Below are 27,673 nucleotides of genomic sequence, written 5' to 3'. Positions count from 1 at the left end.
GGTTCAATGCAATTCCTATCAAAATACCAACATCGTTATTCACAGAATTAGTAAAAACAATTCTAAAATTCATATGGACCCAAAAAGGAGCCCAAATAGCCAAAATAATCCTAAGTAAAAAGAACAAAACTGGAGGCATCACATTACCTGACTTCAAATTATACAACAAGGCTATAGTAACCAAAACAGTGTGGTACTTGCATAAAAGTAGACATATAGATCAAGAGAACAGAATAGAGAACCCAGACATAAAACCATATCCCTACAACCAACTGATCTTCAACAAAGCAGACAAAAACATACACTGGGAAAAGGACACACTATTCAATAAACAGTGCTAGGAAAATCAGATAGCAACATGCAGAAGAATGAAACTGCATCCCTGTCTCTTACCGTATAAAAAAATTAACTCAAGATGGAGTAAAGATTTAAATGTAAGACCTGAAACAATAAAAATCCTAGAAGAAAACCTAGGAAAAACTCTTCTGGACATTGGCCTAGGAAATGAATTTATGACTGAGACCCCAAGAGCAAATGCAATAAAAACAAAAATAGACAAATGGGGCTTAATTAAACTAAAAGGCTTTTGCACAGCCAAAGAAATAATCAAAAGAGTAAATAGACAATCTATAGAATGGGAGAAATACTTGCAAACTATGTGTCTGACAAAGGACCAATATCCAGAATCTACAAGGAACTCAAACAACCAAGCAAGAAAAAAGCAAACAAAAGTGTACCAATGACATGAACAGAAATTTTTCAAAAGAAGATATATAAATGGCCAAGAAACATGAAAAAATGCTTATCACTAATCACCAGTGTCACACAAATTAAAACCACAATGAGATACCAACTTATTCCAATTAGAATAACCATTATTAAAAAGTCAAAAAACAATAGATGTTGCCAGCGATGTGGGACAACATAACACTTACACGCTGTTAGTGGAAATGTAAATTAGTACAACTTCTATGGAGATCAGTATGGAGATTTCTCAAAGAACTGAAAGTAGATCCTGCAATCCCACTACTGGGTATCTATCTACCCAGAAGAAAAGATATCATTATATCAAAAAGATACCTGCACTCATATGTTCATCACAGCACAATTCACAATTGCAAAGATATGGAACCAACTTAAGAGCACATCAACTGATGAGTGGAAAAATAAAACACACACACACACACACACACACACACACCATGGAGTACTACTCAGTGATGAGAAAGAATGACATAATGGCTTTGCAGCAACTTGGATGGAACTGAAAGCCATTATCCTAAGTGAAGTAACTTAGGAACAGAAAAATAAATGTTGCATGTTCTTGCTTATAAGTAGGAGCTAAACTATGGCTACACAATGGCACACAGAGTGGTATAATGGACATTGGAGACTCACAAGGGGGGGAGGGTGGGAGAGTGTGAGGGATGAAAAATTACCTATGGGATACAGTGTACCCTGCTCGGGAGATGAGTACACCAAAAGTGCAGACTCTACCACTACACAATATACACAAGTAATGGAATTCAACTTGTACCTCCTAAATCTATTAAAATAAAAATAAATGAAAAAAGAAAACAATTACATTTACAATAGCATCAAAAAGAATAAAATACTTAGGAATAAGCTTAAATAATGAAGCAAAAGACTTGTATACAATGTTGCTGAGAGAAAGAATACACCAATCAATGGAAAGATACCTTATGTTCATGGATTAGAAGACTTAAGTTGGTAATACTACCCAAAGTGACCTACAGATTCAATATAATCCCTATCAAAATTCCAACAGTATTTATGCAGAAATAGAAAAATCCATGCTAAGATTCATATGGAATATTAAGGGATCTGGGATAGCCAATACCATCTTGGAAAAGAAGGACCAATTTGAAGGTCTCACACTTCCTGATTTCAAAACTTAGTACAAAGCTACAGCAATTTAAATAATACTGTATTAGCATAATGACAGACATATTCAATAATTAAATAAAATATCCCAGAAATAAAGCCTCAATTTTGACAAGGGTGCTGAGATCATTCAGTGGGGAAAATCCAATCTTTGACAAATGGTACTGGGAAAACTGGATATGCACATGCAAAAAGAAGGAAGTTGGATACTTATCTTAAACAATATACAAAAATTAACTTCAAATGAATGAAAGATCTAACTGTAATAGTTAAAACTATAAAACTCTTAGAAGAAAACATCGGAGAAAAGCTTCATGACATTGGATTTGGCAATGATTTCTTGGATATGACACCAAAAGCACAGGAAACAAAAAAATAGATAAGATGGACTAAATCAGAATTAAAACCTCCTATGCATCAAAGGACACAATCAACATGGTAAAGCCAGCCCAGGGATGGGAAAAATATTTACAAATCATATAACTGATAAGTGGTTAATCTTCAGAATATATAAAGAACTCCTACAACTCAACAACAACAAAAACAAACAACCTGATTAAAAAATGGGTGAAGGACTTGAATAGACATTTCTCCAAAGAAGATATACAAGTGGCCAATAAGCATGCGAACATTATTCAGCCTTAAAAGGAAGAAAATTCTGACAAATGCTACAACATAGATGAACCTTGAAGACATTATCTAACTGAAACAAGTTATTCACAAAAGGACAAATATTGTATGATTCCACTTACACAAGGTACCTAGAATAGAGAGAGAAATTCACAGAAAGTACAATGGTGGTGACAGGGGTTGGGGGAGGGGAGAAGGGGGAGTTATTGTTAATGGTCACAGAGCTTCAATTTTGCAATATGAAGAGCGTTCTGGAGGTGGATGTAGTTCTGGTGATGGTTGCACAACAATGTGAATGTACTTAATGCCATTGAACCATACACTCAGAAAATGGTTAAGATGGTAAATCTTATGAGTATTTTATCACAATTTTAAAAACAAATAGGTTTAAAAAATTAGCTGTACAAATAGTGGTTGCAGATGAATGAACTTTTTAAAAGCCCATCTTTCTGCTCAAACACAAGTCCTAATGATGATACCAAATGCAACTTACTTGTATGCCAGAGCTCCAGCAAAGTGCTTCTGGATATATGTGTCCATCACGGGTCGGAAATGAAAATACTTGATGTCTCGGAGCAGGTTGATGATGAATACCTGGGAGAGATGGAGTGTAGGCCACCAGGGTTCACTGGAAGCCTCAGATCTATCCCTGACAGGAAACAGACTCTTGCTTCTTTGAGGAATGGCAAACTGTCAGTGTTTTCTCTAGTGATCCCCACGGGTAGTGAATATAGATTTCCATTGTGTGCCTGTATTTCTGTCTTTTCTCTTTGTAACACCCTAGCCTCCTAATCCAGCCCTGGAGCTCATCAGTCTGTGCCAGTATTACTGTGAGTCTTTCCCTTCAAAATAATGCTGGGTGGTACAGTATAGACTGCAGAAAGGCAAAACAATACCTGTGTAGATGGCATGAAATATCCCCAAAAACTTGGAGAAGAGAGAGAAAAAACATTGTCCTCTGAGCCAAATCAGCCTATGAAAGGCTGTGCCCTTCAGAAACAGGGCCGGTGGACAGGCAAGCAAGGAAGAAGAAGAGCCAGAGGGAGAAACTATGCAAGTGTCCATTCTAATTCTCACTTCTGCTCCTTGTCTATCATGTAGACTGGAGTATCTGGATCCCCTTGAATATATGGATTTCCTTCCCTCCTGTGGAACTAGATATATTAAACAAAATGCACTAAACATTCAAATCACTGGCCAATTTCATTAACCTTCTAAGACTCTGGTTCTGAAACAACTGCATAGAGGGACAGAGTCTCCAGAGACCTCTGGAACTGCACAGGTCTCTAGAGACTAGCATGAGTAAGTCTCTGCTTTTCCCAGTGGTTATATCTTACTTTGTAAGTGAAAAAAATGGGCCATCTGGTTTCCTCTATTAGTCTCTGGGTTTCTTACTCATGGAGGTCATCATTTTAGGGGTCAGGCAACCCTGAAATAGTGATAAGATTGAGGATCTAGAACTGCAAAGCTGAGGTCTAGACCTGACCATGTTGATTCTTTCAAATTTGATCTCGGAGGGATCTGCCTGCTAGATTGGTCTTTCTTGAATGATACTCCTCAGTCCTTTTGGAGTATCACTCCTCACTCCTCCTACTAAAAACATCACCTGTGCTGATTCCTTCTAACAAATGCTTTCCCTTAGATTTTTTTAAAATATGTGACAGGAATAATAAAAATAAAAAGTAAAGAAGTTGACTTACCAGAGACTGAAAAACCAACAGGCCATATTTCTCTGTATTATCATCCAAAATCACAAAGAGTGTATCTAAGATGTCCTGCAGAAACTGAAACAACATAAAAAGCAGAGGGCTCAGGTCTCAGGACTTTGTATACATGGTCAAACTTCCATCCACCAATGAACTTAGCTCACAATAAACAAAGTGAAAGATTTCTTGGGGTCTTAAAACACCACTTCAAAATCATCTAGTATCTTGCCTCCACCTAGTTAAGTGATAGCTAGGTGGACTTGAGGTGTTTGCTTATAGCCCACAGGGCCCTGAGAGAAACCTAGAGAGGATCTTCTTGTTGGCTAAGTGCTAAGCCTTTTCCTTAGAAAGAAAGAGCAATTGCCTGAAAAACAAAAGACATCCATGCAGAATAGAAATTTTGAAATAAAAACAATCTAAGTGCAATGCGCACTGTCTGGGGAATGGGCAGGCTTGGAGCTCTGACTCGGGGGGATAGGCGGTACATGGGCAATGTATGTAACCTGAACTTTTGTACACCCATAATAAGCTGACATAAAAAAAAAACAATCTAAGTGATTCTGATGCCAAATTCATTTTGAGGAAAAGAGTTCAGTTTCCTGGGACTCAAAAAGTTCAATAGTCCCTTGCTTTCTACTGTGGCATAATCATATAGAGTACATTTAGATAAGGGTGTGGCAAGCTAGGCTTTAATTACAGAAACTATTTTTTGGTCTAGGAATTAGTATCACAGGAGAAGGGAGAATGCAGCTGATAAGGGCTGTCAATGGGGGCAAAAAAAGTGGCAGTGTTTTGTTGTTGTTGTTTGGGCATGTACCTTTTTATTTTTGAGATGCAAAAACAGAGAGAATAATAAATACTGATGGATGCTAGCAGTCTTTAAAAATCAAGTTCAACATTCTTCTAGTCAAATCTCAATTTAAACGATACCACATTTACAATTTATTTCAGAACAATATGAGGTGGCAGTTTTAGATTGGGGTACTGATGGGTTAAGACTGGCAAGAATTAATGGTCATTGGGCAGGGTGATGATACATGTAGAGTTCTTTATACTATTCTGTCTACTTTTGTGTATGCTTGAAATTTTCCAATAAAAAGTAAAAAAATAAATTTCAAGATGCCAGCACATTCTCTTCTGGCTAGCTGAGACAAATTATTGACGCTAAAACCAGGTACACTAGTAGGATGTTCTCTTGTCAGAAATACAAGTCACCCTTAAAAAGACCACAGATTTCTTAATACCCTGTCTGTGTACTGGTTGATATTTTTAATACGCTTAGAAGGAAAATATGAGTATGACTTTCTCTTAAGTTTCAAAACTAGCATTAGATTGTGAAGAGCTTAAAAAATGTTTATGATAATCTGAGTAATTGAAACAATTCATACATCAATTTCATAAAAGTACACAGTGGTACACAAACTTTAAAACTGTTCCTCATTTGGTGACACCACGTTGTGTATTACTGAGTCAATGGAGCTGTGAAATAAAGTATAGACAGTGCATCTGTGCTATTAATAATTGATTTGATACTTATGATGGCAGAGCTAAGGATGCTCAGTATAGACAGGATGACTTCTCAAGATTTAATCTCTAACCTACACTCCATTGCTCTTGCTGATGACCATTTTCCTCAGTAGAGTTCAGTCCACTATGCAGGATTCACCCGCTGGGCTTTCACCACTAGGAAGTGTCTGGGTGTTTTATTTTTGTTTTTGTTTTGAGCTAAAACCAGGTGGGCAAACACTCTTCCCAGAAAAGCCCTATGAAGACAACTGGTGACTGACAGTGTTGACATCAGCCTGCTAAGACCATTAGATGGGAAATGTCACAAAGGTATCTGGAGACAGAAGCTGACATAGGGTTAAGGAAGGGTTCCCTAGTACGAACTCCAAGTGAGAGACTGGGAAAAATCAGCAGCTACACGTTAATGGACAATATTTAGAGTTCTTATAATCAAGAGAGTAGAACCAGAAAGACATTGGGCTGGGTTTTTGGTAAAAAGGTAACAAAGTAAGGAAAATGAGAAAGCGACCTAAAGAAGGGAGAGGAGACCTAAAGGAATGTAGGCAGCACAAAGCACTGGAATTGTTTCTAAGAGGATGCTTTTACCACTACCCTTTAATTATCATTTTGCTCTCTGGGAAGAAAAACAAGTTTGAAAATAGGGTTTAGGCTGGGCGCGGTGGCTCACGCCTGTAATCCTAGCACTCTGGGAGGCCGAGGTGGGCAGATCGTTTGAGCTCAGGAGTTCGAGACCAGCCTGAGCAAGAGCGAGACCCCACCTCTACTAAAAATAGAAAGAAATTATATGGACAGCTAAAAATATATATAGAAAAAAATTAGCCGGGCATGGTGGCGCATGCCTGTAGTCCCAGCTACTCAGGAGGCTGAGACAGGAGGATCGCTTGAGCTCAGGAGTTTGAGGTTGCTGTGAGCTAGGCTGACGCCACGGCACTCACTCTAGCCTGGGCAACAGAGTGAGACTCTGTCTCAAAAAAAAAAAAAAAAAAGAAAATAGGGTTTATACTTAAATATAGTTTTTAAAAGGTATTAATCTGAAATTATAGATTTTTTTTTTTTAAAAAAAGACACGAACAAAAAAACTAAAAGAAATCCAAAAACTATGATTTTTTGGATATAACCCCAAATGCACAGGCAACAGAAGCAAAAATAAAAAAAATGGGATTGCATCAAACTAAAAAAAGCTTTTACACAGCAAAGAAAACAATTAATAGAGGGAAGAGACAACTCATGGACTGGGAAAAAATATTTGCAAACCATACATCTCTGATAAGGAGCTAATATCCAAAATATATAAGGAACTCAAACAATTCAATAGCAAGAAAACCATCCAATTAAAAAAATGGGGAAAGGACCTAAATAGAAACTTTTCAAAAGACATACAATACAAATGGCCAATAGACATATGAAAAAATAGTAATCATCACCAGTCATCAGGGAAATGCAAATTAAAACCACAATGAGATAACCCCTCACACCTGTCAGAATGATTATCATAAAAAAGGCAAAAGATAAGTGTCAGTGAGGGTGTGGAAAAAAGGGAACCCTTGTGCACTGCTGGTGGGAACATAAATTGATATAGCCGTTATAGAAAGCAGTATGGAAGTTCCTCAGAAAAGTACAAAATAGTCTTACCATATGATGCAGCAATCCCACTACTGGGTAGATACCCAAAGGAATTGAAATCAGTATGCTGAAGAGATGTCTACAATCCCATGTACACTGTAGTGTTATTCACAATAACTAAGATATGAAAACAACTTAGGTGTCCATCATCAGATGAATGGCTAAAGAAAATATGTGCATATATATACAATGGAATTCAGCACTAAAAAGAGGGGAAATCCTGTCATTTGCAACAACATGGATAGAACTAGAGGACATTACTATAAGTGGAATAAGCCAGGCACAAAAAGATAAATACCACTTAATCTCACTTATATGTGGAATCTAAAAAAGTTAAACTCACAAAAGTAGGGAGTAGTATGATAGATACCAGAGGCTGGGAATGGGGGTATTGGGGAAAGGGGGGAGATATTGATCAAAGGGTACAAGTTTCAGTTAGACAGGAGGAATAAGCTTTAGTGATCTATTACTCCAAATAGTGACTATAATAAATAATAATGCATTGTATATTTCGGAATTGCTAAAAGAATAGATTTTAAATGTTTTCACCACAAAGAAAAAATGATAAGAACGTGAAGTAATGGATTTGTTAATTAGCTAGATTTAATAATTCTACATTGTAAACATGTCAAAATATCACACTGTAACCCATAAATATATACAATTATTATTTTTCAATTGAAAATAAAAAGATAAAAATATTTTTAAAAAAGAAGCTAACAAACTAAAAAAATAAAGTAAAAAGCAATCTGGAGAAATGGCCTTAGAGGCTTACTGGCAGAAATCATGAGGAAGTAAGGTCTTCTGTCCAGATTCTTTCTCAGGACAGTATGTTAAAATTGTGTGGAAGACATACCTTAACAATTTCCTCCCCACTGACATGCCGCAGCCGTCCTAGGACATCCATAATCCGGTCTGGGAAGGCCTTCCATTTTAGTAGAGCAAGGAGGTCCACTAGAAAGCAAGCCCAAAGGATGGTGAACCCTGGTTATTCCAAGGTCAAGTGAGGCTCAGATTCTCCTAGCCAAGGTGGAATCTAGAGAAGCAGAACTAACTATGAGCATCACAGTAGCTTCTTTACTGCTGAGATCAAGGCCAAAGACACATCTACGAACCTGGGATGGGCACTGTAGAGCTACTAAAACCATGTGAAACCTTGTAGGTTGCTATTGCTGAGTGATTCCTCCAACATCAAATGAAAAGAAGCCCATTACTGTGGCATTAAGAAGCAATAATTTCTGTCTCCCGGCCGGGCGCGGTGGCTCACGCCTGTAATCCTAGCACTCTGGGAGGCCGAGGCGGGTGGATCGCTCGAGGTCAGGAGTTCGAGACCAGCCTGAGCAAGAGTGAGACCCCGTCTCTACTAAAAATAGAAAGAAATTATATGGACAACTAAAATATATATATACAAAAAATTAGCCGGGCATGGTGGCGCATGCCTGTAGTCCCAGCTACTCGGGAGGCTGAGGCAGTAGGATCACCTAAGCCCAGGAGTTTGAGGTTGCTGTGAGCTAGGCTGACACCACGGCACTCACTCTAGCCCGGGCAACAGAGTGAGACTCTGTCTCAAAAAAAAAAAAAAAAAAAAAAAAAAAAAAAATTTCTGTCTCCCTTAACATGCACTAGCAATATGGAGAGAACTGAGGACAGTAGAGGGCACCACCCTGCAGGCACCATCACCTACCATTCTGGGTGAGTTTGGTAGAGGAGAGCTGAGTGGAAATGAAGAAAGACTCTTTGGTGCTGCGCTGGAAGATGAGGCTGGAGGGGATATTAGGGCAGCCATTGTAGTCTTCTTTGCAGCAGGGTAGGCCCAGGTACAGAGCATGGTTGTTAAATGTGCTATTTTCATCGCACTGTAGGCAAAAGTAGAGAACAGACAATGTTTCCTGAGCCATGCCATGTGTAAAAACCAGAAGCCAGGGAATTTCTGAGTTGTTTGTTCGTATCTTCTTGAGGCTGCACCTTGGGCCTCTGGTCATCTTGAAAGAGTGGTTTCTGTTCAGAAACTTCCCAGAACAGCTCATGTGCCTTTTAAACAGAACATGGTGGAACATGTGGCCTCCACCTGGTGTGCAAGTAACCTTGGGTGGCAGCTATGTTGTGACAGCTGACAGTACCATGATTTCGAATAGCAGTCTCAGAATGTACTACCCAAGACCACAGTGGCATAGAGGGGTTGGTACTGGATTTCCATCCAATGGGGTGAGAGGTGAGAAACAAAAAACCTGCTGGCATTATTTGTGGGATGAAGCCCACTGCACTTAGAAGATAATATCTGCCCACAGCTGTCCTGTTGTCATCCACTAGCACATTACCCTGGATCCTCTGGCCTGCCCCGTGAAAATCATCTGAGAACCACGAGTGAGACCTCAGTAGGGGGAAAGGGTAGGGATGAAAGACAGCCAGGCCTCATACCTTGTATACATAAAGTTCGTGAATGTCATCTGAGAGGGTAGTGCCATCATCACGCATCAAGGGTGAGAATGCAAAGCCAAAGAGTTTCTTTTCCCCTTTGTCCTTTGCTGTGAAATCAGAGCCAAGTATTAGTTGTTTTTGTCCCCCACTTGGATTTCCAACAGAAATTTCCCTTGTATTTATCACCTATGTTCTTCTGCCCCTTACTTCTTTCATTAACTAGGTAGCAACCTGACTGCAGCAATCATGAGAAATGCACTGGAGTAAGTTTCCATTTATACCCTAAGGCACACGGGCTACCCAGACCCAAACAGAAACTAAACTGCTGGTCTTGCTGAACCAGGGGCTTGTTAAGGAGCAGTTTAATAGGCACAAAGGAAACAACCAAAGGAGAATGACAATAGACAATTTCAGACACTAGGTCAGATACTAGGAAGGGCCAATACCAGACTTATAGTTTTGAATCACTGCTTTTATAGTCCAAAGAACAGCCTCTGATGATGTCCCATCTCTGAGTAACAATTTATACCCAACTCCTCATTTTCTTGCCCCAATAATAAGAACCCACTTAATTCTGTTCCAGAGGGGAGAGGGTTATATTCATATCCCTCAAAGGAATGTGGAGAGAAGTCTCACTCACTGGAACAATGTCTGAACTCGAAGCGCAGGTGGGAGCCCCGGAACCGGTCAATGGGGATGGGCAATTTGATAATTTCTCCCCAACGAGGACTGTTACTGTGGTAGAGGACAAAGGAGTGGTAGGAACTCCTATTTGGCTCTCCTGAACCCAAGCTGATGCAATCCTACAAGAGAGAAACAAAATAAGATGTCATCTTCCTGGAGGGAGTGCCTGGATTTCTGTGTCACTAGGACACTTTACTTTCCCCTGCCCAAAGGTCTCATTTTTCCACCAGGCAAAATCTATGAGATAACAAAATGCATTTGACTTAAATTCAATACTTTTGGAGGCAATTGTATAGATAGTATAAGAAAAGCAGTCACAATTCTTGTTTTCCCTGTGGTAGAAGTAACCACATAACACTACTTAACAAATTGGAGTGAAGCTGGGTGGTGCACCTGAGTCACTAAGATAGGTTCTTTCATCCTCACTAAGAAAGGAAACAACAAGCTCCATGGGAGAAGATAACTGTATGTCACATTTTACCAGATCAAGGAAAAAAATTAAATTACAAAGTGGAGAGAGGCTGTTTTCTAATTTTCCAAAGCTCAATGTTAGATTGGCATTTTAGGTTGCCCTTGGCTGACTTTCCTTGGATATAAACAAGTTAGATCAGATTTAACTTGATCCCAGCTCCCAAATACTGCCATGAAGATGCAGTCTCAGGACTGCCCACATTCCAGTTCTGGAACACAGGAAGCTTTGGGCAACACAATCAGGAGTAGCTTACTGTCCACACAGGAGTAGTGTGACTAGCTAAGAGCTCTCCCGCCCTCAGCAATCTCCAGGCAAACAATTAACATCCCCTAGGTCCTTGAGTTGTTTTTTTTAAAATGACAGACAAATCACTGTTTCTACCACTATTTTGATATTCTCCTCTATTTCTATCTTGTTTTCGGAGGTGATTTTGACTTATTTTACCTTTTTCCTCTGTAACATGGGGATGATGATTCCTATTCTGCCTTATCTCACAGGGCTGTTGCCAACACACAGAAACAAGGTTTGTGAAACACTGATATGCCTTCTATCAAGTATGCTGCAAATGATGCCTTGTTATTCACCAGGGACTTTACCATAACATGACAAAGGAAAAAACTGACATACCGACAACAGAAAAACTGCCCTCCAGGTCTTTACTTTTGACGAATGACAGAGAATCTTTGTACTACATTTACTTTAATCTTCCATGGCCTGAGTTTGCTGTTCTTTGCCCTATAACTTGGTACCAGCAAGTGAGTATCTAAGTGCGACCCTTGACCAAAGTGCAAATATAACTTTCGTATTAGCTCGAGGAATAAAAAGGCAGAGGGGGACTTAATAGCAGTTACCAAAAGTAGGCGGCTCTATGATAGGCAGAATGGCAGAAGAGGTAACATGTAGGACAGAACTACAGGGAATAGGTCTAAATTGGAGCAGGAGAGATTCAGGTTAGGCACTAGTAAGAATTTCTGCAAAAGCTGTATGGCACTGGAAGTTATTATCAAAGCACACCATAGGGTTTCCTTCAAGAAAGGAAAAGACAGAGAAAAATATATATGGGGTGATTTGAGTTCAGTCCTGCTTGAAGGAAATGGGCCTCTGGACAAAGTCCACAGAGAATTATCGCAGGATTAGCCTCCATTCCAAATGACTTACTGGAAAGTCTTACCTTCAAAATTTCTCCATCTGCATAAAGTACATACATGGTCACTTCAATATTCTTTTGTACACTCTTTCCTCCTCTCTCGAAATCCCCCTTCTCCAGGGTTAAGTACAGGTCATTGCGGATATCACCTGTGGGGAAAGAAATGCCATGTCCTCATGACCACAGAAGCCATGCTACCCCATTTGCATGGAGGACCATGCTAGTATTTGGATCCTCTGGGGTTCAGGTGGATGCTCAGGGCATTCCAAGCTTGGTTAATAATGATAGACATTCTACCAGTATCAGTGCAGCAGTATCCTGGTTGGTTAGTCATGTGCTAAGTCTGAATTCTAAAGGTTCTAAAGGTTCAACACAGCTTGTCCAGGGTAAAGAATCTTCTCTCAAATTGTGGGTGCTCAGAATGCTCAGTCTATCTCCTCTCCAGGAGAATGGCTGTAATATAAGCCTCCTGAAGAGCAAAGATTTTAGAATCAACAGGAATAACACTTCTTTTAATCATACCTATGCTTTAACTACTAATCACTCCTCTTTTCCCTCAAAAAGTTTCTCTCTTGTAGGTTTATAAATTTTATAGGTTTCATAGGTTTTCTTTGTGAAACCCCCAACCCTTCTGAGTCCGACTAAAGGATATACTACTTGTCCTTCCTTCTGGAGGCTTTGTTCCAAATCCCATTCCTTGCTGGGATACAGGCAGAGGTCACTGGACTACCTGTTACTTTTTCTTTTTTTTTGTTTGCAAGTGCCCTGGGAGCAGATCACACCCCAGAAGCACAGGTGCTAAGGCAGTGGGGCAACAATCTGTTGTGCTCTTGTTGTTTCCCTTTGCTCTGACTCCAGCATATTCTGCCCATCTTTGCTGCTCAAGACTGGGCAGGAGAAGCTCAAACTATAAGTCCAAAATGACCCACATCACATCTGCCTTTTTAGTGGATGAATTAAAGGGGGACAAGGTTGCCTATTCATACATAAGAGTTTATTTAGGCTGCTCTAAGTTGGTAAATCTGTAACACGACCAGTTTTATTCACATATTCTAAATAAGGGCTTTTGACTTTCAAAAAAACACAGTAAAGGCTATGGGGGAAGAAAACTTCAAAGGAAGAAAATGGCAAAGGAAAACAGGTTAAGACCAAAGTGAAGATGTGTTAGCAGCCTTAAGAAACCAAATGAAAGGTGATGAAACAATTAACTTGCAACACAAGCCAATTCAGAAGCCAGATATTCTTTCTGCTTCAGTTCTTAGAAAAATTGGTACATCGAAATATGTTTATTACCTGGAATGACAATGACAGAAACAGAGTTTGTTTTTGGTTAGCAGATGAGCTTTCTGGTTTGGTCAGAGATACATGGCAATGCTCTTTTTTCTGTACTGACTTCCTCTCTAATTGTGGAAGCATCTGAATGTCTCTCGTGTATGAAACAGGGATAGACCAGGACTGGCATATATATGAGGCTTTCAAGGCCTTCATGACTAGTCCTTCCACTCTTCAGGTCACTTTCCTATCCCAGGAGTGCAATCTTGCAGTCAGTTATTTGGTTGCATAATGAAGGTTCCCAAAGTAACGCAGCTCAAGTAGAGAAGAGCAGCCTATGACAAGTAATTAATTATTCTCTGAGAGACCTCAGAGCTCTCCCTAATGTGTGAAAGCCATCCTATTCCTCAAATATGCCACCCCAAGGCTACCATGAAGGGAAGAGGAAAACATGTTCTGAAAAATCATACACAAATGCAACCGTTGCATATGTGGGATAGCCTTGAGGGTGTCCATCTTGCAGTGTGCAGATTTCGTGGAGTCCTGGGTTGGGTAGAGCCTCTGCTTGGAATTCTGATGAGTTTGGACATCAGCTTCCTTTGGATATCACTGCTTGGGCCCACCTACCATACCATTCAGAGCATTCAGGGTAGGGTGGAATGGGGAAGGTACATACAAAGAGAAAGGAAACTCAGTTTGCTACAGTCAGGACAGAGGCTGAATAAAATCAGTTCTGAGAGTAAAATTCAAACTTAACTGGGAACTTTACTATGGGTTACTGCTATTATAATGGGATAAATCAGAGTTGGTTACACTTGGAATTTTTAGTAATTGAAACGGATCCTTCTTATAAAAGCCTTTTAGTTACATGTTAGCTTTCCCATGGAATTTAAGTAACTATTGAATTTCTAGACTTATTTAGCACAAAGTGAATAGTCTAGAAAATTTTAATGCCTAATCTAAAGAACAGGTGCTTGGTTTAAATATTACCCTGGTTTGTACTCTCTGGAAGTTATCCTTAAGATAATCCATGTGACTTTTAAAAGCATGTATCTGCTGGCTACCAGCAATATTATTCTTTATATAGACACTTTTAATTTATATGGCTCTATACAGGAATAAACATGTTCTTCAAATGAAACATTTCCAAACTTTTCCTAGAAATATATTATATTAAATACTAATATAAAACTAAGCATCGTCTTAAAGATTGTTAATGACAGAATTTCATTTGTGTTGATTTTATAGAGTGTGCTCACAGTTTCTGGGCAGGGCATTTTAAGGCAAAAGACCAATTTCAAAATGGAAGGATTGAGCTAGATACTCCTATAGTTTTCATTCTTTTTAAAACAGAATGCCCCTGGTGATCACCTAGCTGAGAAAATTTATCAATACAAGTAACTATACCCTTCAAGTTATAGATTGAAACACTGTGATTTCATCAGGTCTTTAGCTGCACTTTGTTTGGAGAACAGACCTGCCTAGATCAGGGCTATTCTTAGTCAGAATAGGTACTAAGCTGCGTATGGGTTGCAATTTTGCAAATTATGGTTTCAAGAATGGCACTTTATGAAAGTTTCTGGGGGTAGGGGCTTCTTGTCAAAATCTCTCTGGGAATCATTTAAATTGAGATCTCCACTAATTCCCCTGGAACTAGGATAAAACCTAATAAGAAGCAAATGTGAAAAGCTCCAGGGATCTAATGACCCAGACCTGCCTTAAAGATAGCCTCCCAGGGTTCTTCTGCTCTCCAGCTGTTGCTATTGCATGTTACATGTTCACAAAACCTACCAGTGGAATCGTGCCTTTGGGTTAAGGCACTGTGTCCAGGAGGCTCCTGTAAACTTCAGTACCAACTGTCAGAAAATATACCAGGAAAGAGATGAGGATAGGCATGTTACAATGAGAATGAGAATGAGAAAGAGAAAGCATGAGTGGTGGTTTTGGAGGTAGTGTGCAGACCACTTCCTGGCTAGTTGCATATGACTCACCTGGGAGCTTGCTAAAAACAAATTTCTAGCATATACTCCTTGAGATTCCAGTGGGTCTTGTGTATGTATATTTAAAAAAAAATCACCAAGTGATTCTGATGCTCTCCATGGTTTAACACTAGGAAACCAGAACATTGAGGTATGCTGGGAGGACACAGATGAAGTCTGGCTGGGGATGGGGAGCTGGGAAGCTCTTAGGCAGCATGGAGGAGTGCTGGGAGAATGAGGCTTTTCTGTAGGGAGGAGTAGGTATTGCTGAGGGTGGCCCTGATTATGGGTCTCTCTTTTAGGAAGGGCCTTGGGCAGCCTCACTTCCCTTTGTTGGGTGCCCTCTGCTTCCTAAGGTTGGCAGAACATCTTACAGCATCAGTAATTCTTACATCTCAGTGTTCTTAGTGGTCTGGTGACATGCAACAGAGTTTCTTGAATGAAGATGAATGAACAGAGTTTTTTCTGTGTCAGAATAAATAGTTTCTGCCCCTTTCACAATTTCACATTATGGCCAATGCCAGCTGTTGTTACAGCTACAGGTCAGGGAACTAGCTACTTAAGTTTGCAGGGGTCGACAAACCTTTTCTGTAAAAGACCAGAGAGTAAATATTTTAAGCTTTGTGGATCACAAATGTCTACATTGCATGTTCTTTGTTTTTACAACCCTTTCAAAATGTAACAAACCATTCTGAGCTGGCAAGCAGTACAAAAACAGACTGCTGGGTGAATTTGGCCCATGGGCCATAGTTCGTTGATACCTGGCTTGGAATGTTTATGTGTCAACAGCTGCACAGCACGGCAACTACACATCAAAAATACAGATTCCTGTAGGCCTACACAAACAGCTGTTGGGAGGAGCAAGGTTATGAACCTGAGGCTTTCTTATTATGACAAGGATTGGTCTGAAATACTCTGGGGTCCTTATGGAGCGAGAGGTCTTAGAAGGAAACAGTGCTGTTCAGCCACCAGAAATCTTAGGGGGCTAGGGAGCACTGTGACAGAGTTGCTGTGTTTCATTGCATCCAGCCGCAACAGGTCTAACCTTCTGAAGACGTGCATCCTAGTATGACTGTGGAGAAACAGAGCTCATGATGTGTTTCCAAGTCTCTTTTGAGAGTAGTGTCCACAGAGGTTCCTCTGAGGTCCAGCTCAGGCACCAGAGCATTTGTTAGCAAGAGAATTTCTTGCCAGATACTCCAGCCTTACTTGGATTTTGGGGTCATGTATCTCACTAGTTCCAACCTTTGTGGAATTCCATCCCAGTAGAAATGATCCAGGAGGGCCCAAACAAGTTTGGGCACTCAGTCTGGTTTGGGTTCTTTATCATGTTCATGTTCCTTCTGTATAAATTTACTCACACTACGTATTACGAGCTTTGGGTTCAATACAGTACTTAATACTATATTATTTATACCTGCCCTACTTCTAGATAGGATTAGGAGGAGCTTCTGTGGATGTGCTTTCTTCCCTTAAGATCACGTGAAATGAGAACTGACTTTCTCCCAGTAGACACAGCAGCCTACATGGGATGGTGCTAATTCTATCTCTTGGAGGAAGAGAAGGAAGCTTCCTAACAGTATAAATGGAAATACAGAGATGTTAGCTACCATTCAAGTTAGATGGTTTTGGGTATGTGACCAATGTTTTATTTTGTAGTAGTTCTTATTTTCTTGAGGAAGAGACAAAAAGAAAAAAAAAAAACTCATGGAAGGACTTCTTTAGAGTAACTAGAAAAGATGGGCTCTTTACTTTTCTCACCATGTCTTTAGTGTCACACTTCTTGTTTATACCACCACAAAGGCAGTGATGCTCTCTGCTGTAACAGGATGACAGGTATGGGCACAGTGTGACATCACTATATATAGTTATTCCTTTCTTGGGTCAGGGATGTGATGCTCGTCCAACCTCTTGTGGGACCAGATGTGATCATTCCTAAACCATTCCTTAGAGACAATGACAAAGCCTCATTTGACTTTCATCACTACCCTCGAGGAGAGCTTTCTTCCAAAAGCCATGTCTCTATGTGTTTGCCCTTCATATTAGGTGTGTCTCAATAGAGCTGAAAAGAGAAGCTTTCTGCCTTTTGGATTATTTGTGACTTGGGATAAGCACTATTCCTTTTCTTTTCAATAGATGTAACTGATCTGTCTCATATAAAAGTCCTTTCCTGTATCTACACCTCAAGTTTGTTGAGATTTTCTAAACATTCCAATATGTCCTTAGTTTCTTCAGATATTAATGAACACCCAGAGCAATACACAGTGTTCAAGGATGGGCTGGTAGCTTTCATTTTTATGTCTTGTCAGTTACGCAAGAAGGTGAGGCTGATGAAGGATTAATAATGTACATGACACCCCACCCCATTATTGCAACATTCCATGAAACAAATGAAGATGAGAACAAAGCAGGCAATAAGCAGACAGGACACACAAAAGCCAGAACTTACACCCAACTATCTTCATCTCTGCATCAGAAAGAAAGGGGCGAGAATGAGGGGACGGCACAGAGAGAAACAAGAACAATTAAAACAAACAGGAAAAGAGAAAGAAACATCACTTGCAGGTCAGTGATGAAGCATGCACTTTTTATCAGGGGACAAAGCAAAAGAGTGTTTTTGAGCATGAGGGCAAGAGTCAGAGGGTCCTCTAGAGCTGTAGTCCCCAAACCCCGGGCCGTGGACAGGTAGCGGTCCATGGCCTGTTAGGAAATGGGCCACACAGCAGAGGTAAGCGGTGGGCCAATGAGGGAAGAAGCTTCATCTGTATTTATAGCCGTTCCCTATTGCTTGCATCACCGCCTGAGCTCCGCTTCCCCCGCCAGCCCCCTACCGGTCTGTGGAAAAATTGTCTTCTATGAAACCAGTTCCTGGTGCCAAAAAAGTTAGGGACTGCTGCTCTAGAGGGATGCTACGCCTGCATAGGTGCTTTCTAATGGGCATGCTCAGGGCAATCCAGAGGGCAGCAGTAATTCCCTCAGCTCTAACTCAAGGAGGGGAAAAACATCCCTGAAGCACAGCATTCTCTAGGACATAATTCTCAAAGGGAGTCCCACACCAGCAATATCACCATCACTTGAGAGGTTATGAGAAATGCAAATTGTCGGGTTCTACCCCAAAGGTACTGAATCAGAAACTCTTGAGGTGAGCCCAGAAATCTGTGTTATTCTGAGCCCTGCAGGTGATTCTGATGCATACTAAAGTTAGGGAACCACTGCTTTAGGAAAAAACCTTAGTCATCAGTTAAAACAACATATTAATCATAGATGTACTGCTTATGACAAGACAGAAAACCATTTAACTAATGTGAAACTTGGCCCATATCACCCACAGTCAATTATAACCTTAGAAATTCAAGGCTCAGAAAACAGGTTAAAACATTGTACTTCACAAAGAACCATGGCAGAGTCCTGTATTTCCAATGACTCCAGGGCACAGACTTTCTAGGAAAGCTAACAAATATTATAGAAAGAGCCATAGAAAGTAGTGCATATCTCTGCTAGCTTAGACAAGGTCTGAAAAGGAGTATATGCCCCTTATTGAGCAAGAGGTTTTAAATCTCTCCTTTCAGGTTATAGTCCTTTGGCTGAGTTTTCTTCAAAGTTTTATTATGGTTAATTCTGACATGTAAGTCACAGGGACAAATGTTTTTTTTTATTTCAGCATATTATGGGGGGTACAAAAGTTTAGGTTACGTATATTGCCCTTGCCCCCCCGCCCCGAATCAGAGCTTCAAGTGTGTCCATCCCCTAGACAGTGTGCATCACATTCATTATGTATGTATACACCCATCCCCTCCCCACCCACATCTGCCTGACACCCAATTAATGTTATTCCTAAACGTGCTCTTAGGTGATAGTTAGTGAAACCAATTTGATGGTGAGTACATGTGGTGCTTATTTTTCCATTCTTGGGATACTTCACTTAGTAGAATGGGTTCCAGCTCTATCCAGGAAAATACAAGAGGTGCTATATCACCATTGTTTCTTATAGCTGAGTAGTACTCCATGGTATACATATACCACATTTTATTAATCCACTCATGTATTGATGGGCACTTGGGTTGTTTCCACATCTTTGCAATTGTGAATTGTGCTGCTATAAACATTCGAGTGCAGATGTCTTTTTTATAGAATGTCTTTTGTTCTTTTGGGTAGATGCTCAGTAATGGGATTGCTGGATCAAATGGTAGGTCTACCTGTATTTGTTTAAGGTATCTCCATATTGCTTTTCACAGAGTTTGTACTAGTTTGCAGTCCCACCAGCAGTGTATGAGTGTTCCTATCTCTCTGCATCCACGCCAACATGTGTTGTTTTGGGACTTTTTGATAAAGGCCATTCTCACTGGAGATAAGTGATATCTCATTGTGGTTTTGATTTGCAGTTCCCTAATGATTAGAGATGTTGAGCATTTTTTCATATGTTTCTTGGCCATTCTTCTGTCTTCTCTTGAAAAATTTCTATTCATGTCCTTTGCCCACTTTTTGATGGGGTTGTTTGATTTTTTCTTGCTGATTTTCCTGAGTTCTAAATAGACTCTAGTTATCAGTCCTTTATCGGATGTATAGCATGTGAAAATTCTTTTCCCTTTCTGTAGGTTGTCTGTTTGCTCTCATGACAGTTTCTTTGGCTTTGCAGAAGATTTTTAATTTAATCAGGTCCCATTTATTTATTTTTGTTGTTGCTGTGATTGCCTTTGGGGTCTTCTTCATAAATTCTTTGCCTAGGCTGATGTCTATAAGAGTTTTCCCCACATTTTCTTCTAGAATTCTAATAGTTTCACACCTTAGGTTTAAGTCTGTTATCCACCGTGATTTGATTTTTGTGAGAGGTGAAAGGTGCGGGTCTTGTTTCAGTCTTCTATATGTGGGTATCCAGTTTTCCCAGCACCATTTATTGAATAAGGAATCTTTTCCTCAGTGTATGTTTTTGTCTGCTTTGTCAAAGATTAGGTGGCTATATGAGGATGGTTTTATATCTGGATTCTCAGTTCTGTTCCACTGGTCTGTGTCTCTGTTCTTGTGCCAATACCAAGCTGATTTAATAACCACAGCCTTGTAGTATAGTTTGAAGTCTGGTAAATTAATACCTCCCATTTTGTTCTTATTGCCTAAAATTGCTTTTGCTAAACGGGGTCTTCTCTGGTTCCATACAAAGCGTAAAATTATTTTTTCTATATCTATGAAAAATGATGTTGGTAATTTAATAGGGATTGCATTGAATCTGTAGATAACTTTGGGTAGTATAGACATTTTAACAATGTTGATTCTTCCGATCCACGAGCATGGTATGGTTTTCCACCTGTTTACGTGCTCTGCTATCTCTTTTCTCAGTGTTTCATAGTTCTCCCTGTAGAGGTCTTTTACCTCCTCAGCTAAATATATTCCTAGGCACCTTATTTTCTTTGTTGCTATTGTGAATTGTATTGAGTCTTTGATTTGGTTCTCAGTTTGACTGTGATTGGCATATATGAATGCCTCTGATTTGTGGGTATTGATTTTGCATCCCGAGACTTCACTGAATTCATTTATCAATTCCAGGAGTCTCTTGGTTGAATCCTTGGGGTTTTATAGATATAATATCATATCATCAGCAAAGAGTGAGAGTTTGATCTCTTCTGTCCCCATTTGGACACCCTTGATTCTGCTCTCTTGCCTGATTGCTCTCGCAAGGACTTCCAGCACTATGTGGAATAGCAGTTGGGACAGTGGGCAACCTTGTCTGGGTCCAGTTCTAAGTGGGAATGCTTTCAATTTTTCCCCATTCAGTATGATGTTGGCTGTGGGTTTTTGATATATGCCTTGTATCATTTTTAGGTAGGCCCCATCTATGCCTGTCTTGTTAGGTGTTCTTATCATAAAAGGGTGTTGAATTTTGTCAAATGCTTTTTCTGCGCCTATTGAGAGGATCATATGGTCTTTGTTTTTGCTTCTATTTATGTGGTGAATTACATTTATAGATTTGTGTATGTTGAACCAGCCCTGCATCTCTGGGATGAAGCCCACTTGGTCGTGATGGATTATTTTCTTGATAAGCACCTGGATTTGATTTGCTAGGCTTTTACTGAGAATTTTTGGATCTATATTCATAAGGGATATTGGTCTGTAGTTTTCTTTTTTTGTTGAGTCCTTTCCTGGTTTTGGTATCAGAGTTATGTTAGCTTCATAAAATGTGTTGGGGAGGATTCCGTCCTTCTCAATGTTGTGGAATAACTCTGTTAGGGTTGATTTCTACTTTTATTCCACTGTGATCTGAGAAGATGCATGGTATAATTTCTATTGTTTTAATTTTTTAAGACATGCTTTGCACACAGGGACAAATGTTAACATCAACTTATTCACCTGGAACACCTGTCATCCTCATCTTTCCAGCCCATCTTCTTTAAAAATCCAGGAAAGAACTAAAAGTGTGCTATAGTGTTCTTAGCTTTTGTACATAACTAAAATGAATTTGGAGGGAAGAAAGAAGTACCCACAGAAATATGGTGATCAACCAACAAAAGACTGTAGGTGCTTAATTTCAGAAAAACTGGTTAAAATTCCCATGTCTATTTGTTCTTCTATAATCTAAGATGGCATTTCCTGGGCTGGCTCCCAGAACACTAGCATCTCTGTGGCCTCTTGGTCATTAGCATGGGTCCTGAGCAGAGTTGGATGGTGGTATGAATAGGGCCTCAGTTGTGGCACAGAGCAGGATATCTCCTGCTCATGGCATCCATATGGTGTGTATGTATACAACCATGGAAAGCAATGGTGGACTGTCAGAAAGACCTTTCTAGAAATGGCATGTTAGATACTGGTGTGGCTAGAGCCTGTCTGAACTCTTCCTTACAGTTCTGCCAGCATGCTTTGACAAGAACCTGTTGGGGCCATCCTGACAAAAAAAGACCTCTTCAAATGAGTGTCTGATAATTTCTGCCAAGTGCTTGATAGTTTTAAAATAAGGAACACAGTTTATGAATAATTCTATTTCTTCCATTTACTCTAATTTCTCAGACTTGCTGAAGTGTTGAAATGCTCAGTTACTGACATGATTTCTTTCCTTGTTTTTTCTCCTTGTGTTCATGTGTCAAGCAGAAGTTGCAACTTCTTGTAACTTGATCACACCAGCACTGTGAGGGCTAGTAAAATATTCCCACAGATGAAGAGTGGACCAACTGCAGGCAGAGGAGTGGCTAGGATTTGGAAGATTCATCAAGAGACTTCTTATCACAGTCACTGTTTTCCAAGACAGGCTGACCATAATGTAAAACACTCCTGTATACTCTTCCTGTTGCTTCAGCAGGACATGCAGGTGGCAGCCCTACCAACTTGCCCAAGGATGGCAAACCCACTCTGAAAATATATTGGGTTGCATTCAGGGGGATCCTAGTTGTTAACAGCCCACAATCCTAAGAGTGACCATCTGTGTAAAAAGCTCTTTCCTCAGGAAGAGAAACGGTAGAGGAGGGACAAAGAACTTCTTTCTGCCTGTGAATTAATACTTACTTTCAGCTATAGCACTCAGTACTTCATAGGCAGACAACCCAGGATGCAGCACACTTGTGGCCCCACCTTGAACCTCCCAGGACTGCCCAGTGTCTCTGCTTTGTAGAGCAAATCATACGATGATCACTTAGCTGCCCAGGGGAGGTAAAACCCCCTTAACCTTAGCTTGCCTTACCAATGCCTGAAATTGCATATTTCCATAGTCATGTCCAGCATAGACAGAAATTATTTACAAACCTGTGTGCCAATAATACAAAGAAATACAGCATATTCCAAAAAATATTTCTTTCCATAGATTAGGTTTTGGCAATGTAACTTGAAATCAAATTTCACTTAAATACGTTTCTGACTGAAGCTTGTCTTTTCTAGTTTAGTTCCTTTCTTGTTCACTTGGCTTTAATCTCATGAGTATGTAAAGGCTACTGGGAAGGTAATGTCCAAATCTTAGAAAATCAAAGTTCTTAAAAGAAAGGAAGGACTTTAAGTACACCTCTTAGAATATATTACTTTACTACATAAGCCTAGGTATCTAATTTTAAAAAGATCACCAGGTCAATTTTGGTAACCATCTATTCTTTTGTCAAAGTCACATTGCCAAGAAGCCAGATACTATGCCTGGGCTGCTGCTTCTCCTAATTACCAGGCTCACAGAACTGAGGATGGTGTCAGGACAGCATGGGAGAAATATCCTATGGAGGTCATCACCTCTGCAATAGCCAGATAGGCGTTTTTCATAAGCATGAAGTCTCCTCAGCATTTAGAGATAAACATAATTGATCTAGTGGCTTAGGTTTACCATCCAAAAGACCCTCCTGTGTAAGTAGATGAACACTGTGCATAGCAGCTTTCTCTGCATTCACAATGTCTGTGGAGAGAGAATGAAGGAGACAGAAAATAAATCTGGGCATAGCCTGGAAAGTTGGAAGGCAGCTGAAACCCATCACATGGGCCTTCTCCACGCTCAGGCCACACTACCTTGGGTATGTGCTGGCAAATGTTTCCAATGAGAGGATTTAGTGAAGTACCATGAAGTACTCCAAATAGGTGATATTTAAAGTGGTCACAATTAGTTCGGTCTAGCCTGGCCTGGCCCTTTTAAACAAAAGCAAACAAGCTTTTAGCAGAACATTAAAACTCAACTGAGAGGGTAAGTTCCCTCCTCCTGGAATCTATCCAGACAACTGACATTTACCTGTCCTCCTCTCCTTCCTCTTATTCACATCTTCTCTACTTATCAGACCACCTGTCATCTATCTGAACTATGCCTCCCCACCTCCTTCACTCTCAACAGCTCCCTATGCTTTGATGCTCCATTTGGACCCGCTTCTTTAGCCCTATCCATGTCTACCTGACTAGGAAACATGGACCTCGTTTTGACCTACTGCAACCACAGTTAAGGGTCAATGCATTCCTACTTTCTGCCTGAGCTCTCCATTGGGCATTAGGTGAAGGGTGCGAGACCATTCCTGAGAAACTGGCCAGGGAGTACTATTCACAGTGCTTAATTTATCCCACTTATCTAACTATTTTTATGATACATTAAAATGCATCTGCTATTCCTACACAAATGGGATTCACTGGTATTGCGGGCACATATTTTAGTATATTCTTCCCCTTAAGCAGGAAGTTCTTGTGAGCCAATTCTTTTCTAAGAAATGTGATGGAAGAGAGGGTAGAAAAAGGCATCTCCATGAAGAGTTCTGTGTTAGTTCCTACCATCCAGCCTCCATAGGAGACAACAAAGCCCATCTGCTGTATTGTCATACTGCCCTGGTGAATATGATGTGAGGGATCCTGGAAAAGAACAAATGTCTATAAGAGCCAAAGGTGTCACTGGTTGCAGAATACAGTCTGAAACCTGACTTGGGCTGCAGAAACTTTACTGGCTGAAGGGCTTCTCCACAGCATAGTTCATGACCTGCTCAGGAGAGGAGCATTGGACTCCAACCCCCTAACCCATCTCCCTTCCCAGCCCCAAGCAGATCTGCCTACCTGGCATAATGACATCAGGAAATCCCAATTTTCTTGTTATTGCCAATCCCCTATTAAATATCATGGGATTTTCTCTCCGAATCTGTTCCATGTCTCCACGAAGAAGCTGTAGAGCAATGATAAGACCTGCAAAAACAAAACCATTTCCTTACTCAGAACCATACTCCCACCCTGTTATGTAGTACTAGAAAAAAACATTAGAAGTCACATTCTTCAGAGGAATATGTGCAAAGTTCAGCATTTTTCTTTTTGCTTCAGACTCCATGATGATTTCAGACCCTCCAGATAATCTTTGTTTAAAACTTGGGAGAATCTGTAATGTCCCCTCAAGGTGAGCTGGCTTCTGGCTTATTACTTGCACCCTTGGAATACTGTACAAGGTTCGAATGTTCTGAAATTCCCTCCTCCACTCCACTCTCCTGAGGGTCCCCACTGCAGCCACTGCCTAGAAGGCTGTCAAAGGTCAAGCCTATATGGAGTTAGGAAGTTTTATCTCTGAGACTGTGAAAGGGATTAGCTGTTAACAGGATAATGAATTTAGGTGCTTATCTATGGGTTGGCAGCAGGCACCCTCAATGATCTGTAAACTTGGGAGTTGAACAAAAGATGAATATCTATAGAAATGAAGGACTAAGGTGTTATGACAGTGAGTATGATTAGAAGAATAGCAGCTGGAATGAAGACAGGAGCAAGCAGAATTATAGAATAAGAATGATATGGGAATGGGGAGTGGTGAGGAGATGGAGAAGCAGAGAAAGAGAGAAGTCAAAAGAATCATAGATATTTTATCTGGTAGATAAAAGTATTCCTGTAATTAGGACTATGCACTGTCAGAATTAGGCCAAGGGAAGAAATATGGTTCTACTGCAGCCCAGACAGAACCTCAAGATTATCTCATTGCTTCTGCTAAGCTCATGCATCCCAAGAAAACTAGGGATTACAAATGTGGTATCCCAAGTGTCATTAACACCAGTATCAAAGTGCCCTGAAAAGCAAACATATTGTATTCCAATTGACATTCTAGTTAGATAATCAGTGTTTGGGATTTGATCACTCTAGAGTAATTTCTTATAGCTTAATCAATGGGGAGATGAAATTACAATTAGTTTATGAACCTGAAAGGCTGGGGGCCAGAACCAAGACCACAATGATCTCTGCAGATAACAGCTTGTGCTGTATTGACCCTTCCTTTATAATCTCAGCTCATTCATCTTCATTGTCTTTACACAGCCAGCAAATCGTATCCTCTGGGTAAACAGAAATCCACTGACATCCCAGCATGTAGCAAATAGCTGAGGATGGGATAGTCTCCAGAATTTGAGGCGGTGGTGGTTGGAAGGCAAAGAAAAAAAAATCAGTGGATGCACTCTTATTTGCAAAGATTTACTCAAGTACCCATTGACTGCTTTTCATCTGCATTTTCTGAGCAACCAAAATGGCCTAGAGATGCAGATCTAAACTTGTGAAGATGGACACTGAAGGTGCTGGGAGAGTCACAGCTAGCTACCCAAAGGAATCCTGGGCAGCTGCTCTCCACCTCCAAACATAATTAATAAGAGGAAAGCTTCAGTTTACACAAGAGATCAAGTGAAAAGACACATAAAGAATGAAAGAGGCTGGGCGCAGTGGCTCACGCCTATAATCCTAGCACTCTGGGAGGCAGAGGCGGGTGGATCGCTCGAAGTCAGGAGTTCAAGACGAGCCTGAGCAAGAGCGAGAACCCCATCTCTACTAAAAAATAGAAAGAAATTATCTGGCCAACTAAAAAAATATATATAGAAAAAATTAGCCGGGCATGATGGCACATGCCTGTAGTCCCAGCTACTTGGGAGGCTGAGGCAGAAGTATTGCTTAAGCCCAGGAGTTTGAGGTTGCTGTGAGCTAGGCTGATGCCATGGCACTCACTCTAGCCTGGGCAACAGAGCGAGACTCTGTCTCAAAAAGAATGAAAGAAATCACCAAAACTGCATCCCCTTTTGTAGGGGATCCTGGAACTTCTGGGTTTCCTTTCTGGTTCTGAAAACATGGGTTATTGAAGCACATGCCAAATAATGCTAAGGCGTGGTCCTCAGGGGAAGAGAACCTCTATAAACAGTTCAGGAAAGCAACCCACTCGCCCACCCAGTCTGCAACCATTCCCTAGGCAACACTTGATATTCTACCTACACATCATCTCAATGGGGCCCTCAAGTCAAAAAACTTGCAAATAAGCAAGTCTATACAATTTCTCTGTTAATCTGATCCTCCTGATCACCTGACACAAGAAGACCATTTTCTTACTAAACCTTATCTCAGGTTAAAGACTGGTTCATAAAAAAGTAACTGGACAAATTGACACCTATGTGGAATAATGGAGGTTCGGCAACTTGGCTTGGTCCCTGTGTCCCATTTCCTTCTTGTGGAAATGCTGGACGAGGATTAATTATGTGAATTAATCTCAGCCCAAGATATGGAAATAAAGCTGTAGTTAATAGTCATTTAAAAATTAATAGGCAGGCCAGGCGTGGTGGCTCATGCCTGTAATCCTAGCACTCTGGGAGGCTGAGGCAAGTGGACCGTTTGAGCTCAGGAGTTCAAGACCAGCCTGAGCAAGAGTGAGACCCCATCTCTACTAAAAAAAAAAAGAAAGAAATGATCTGGACAACTAAAAATATGTAGAAAAAATTAGCCAGGCATGGTGGCACATGCCTGTAGTCCCAGCTACTCGGGAGGCTGAGGCAGTAGGATTGCTTGAGCCCAGGAGTTTGAGGTTGCTGTGAGCTAGGCTGACGCCACAGCACTCTAGCCTGAATAACAGAGTAAGACCCTGTCTCAAAAAAAAAAAAAAAGAATA

The 27,673-nt window shown here is 40.4% G+C and overlaps 1 protein-coding gene across 1 annotated transcript in view; it reads right to left on the bottom strand.

Annotated features, from left to right (window-relative positions):
• The window catches only part of DOCK3 (dedicator of cytokinesis 3), a 599,641-nt gene that overhangs the window by 98,259 nt on the left and 473,709 nt on the right, over nt 1-27,673 (bottom strand). The window contains exons 14-21 of the mRNA XM_069473668.1: nt 24,841-24,966; nt 12,137-12,261; nt 10,450-10,612; nt 9,810-9,916; nt 9,076-9,247; nt 8,248-8,345; nt 4,236-4,319; nt 3,029-3,129 (exon numbers count right to left, since the gene is read on the bottom strand). Of these exons, the coding sequence (XP_069329769.1) occupies nt 3,029-3,129; nt 4,236-4,319; nt 8,248-8,345; nt 9,076-9,247; nt 9,810-9,916; nt 10,450-10,612; nt 12,137-12,261; nt 24,841-24,966 (976 nt within the window). The remainder of the gene's footprint in view (nt 1-3,028; nt 3,130-4,235; nt 4,320-8,247; nt 8,346-9,075; nt 9,248-9,809; nt 9,917-10,449; nt 10,613-12,136; nt 12,262-24,840; nt 24,967-27,673) is intronic.

This window comes from Eulemur rufifrons, chromosome 7 (assembly GCF_041146395.1).
Source record: "Eulemur rufifrons isolate Redbay chromosome 7, OSU_ERuf_1, whole genome shotgun sequence".
Lineage (NCBI taxonomy): Eukaryota > Metazoa > Chordata > Mammalia > Primates > Lemuridae > Eulemur > Eulemur rufifrons.
Note: the sequence above shows the minus strand (reverse complement) of the source record. Positions and strands in the feature narration are given on the sequence as shown.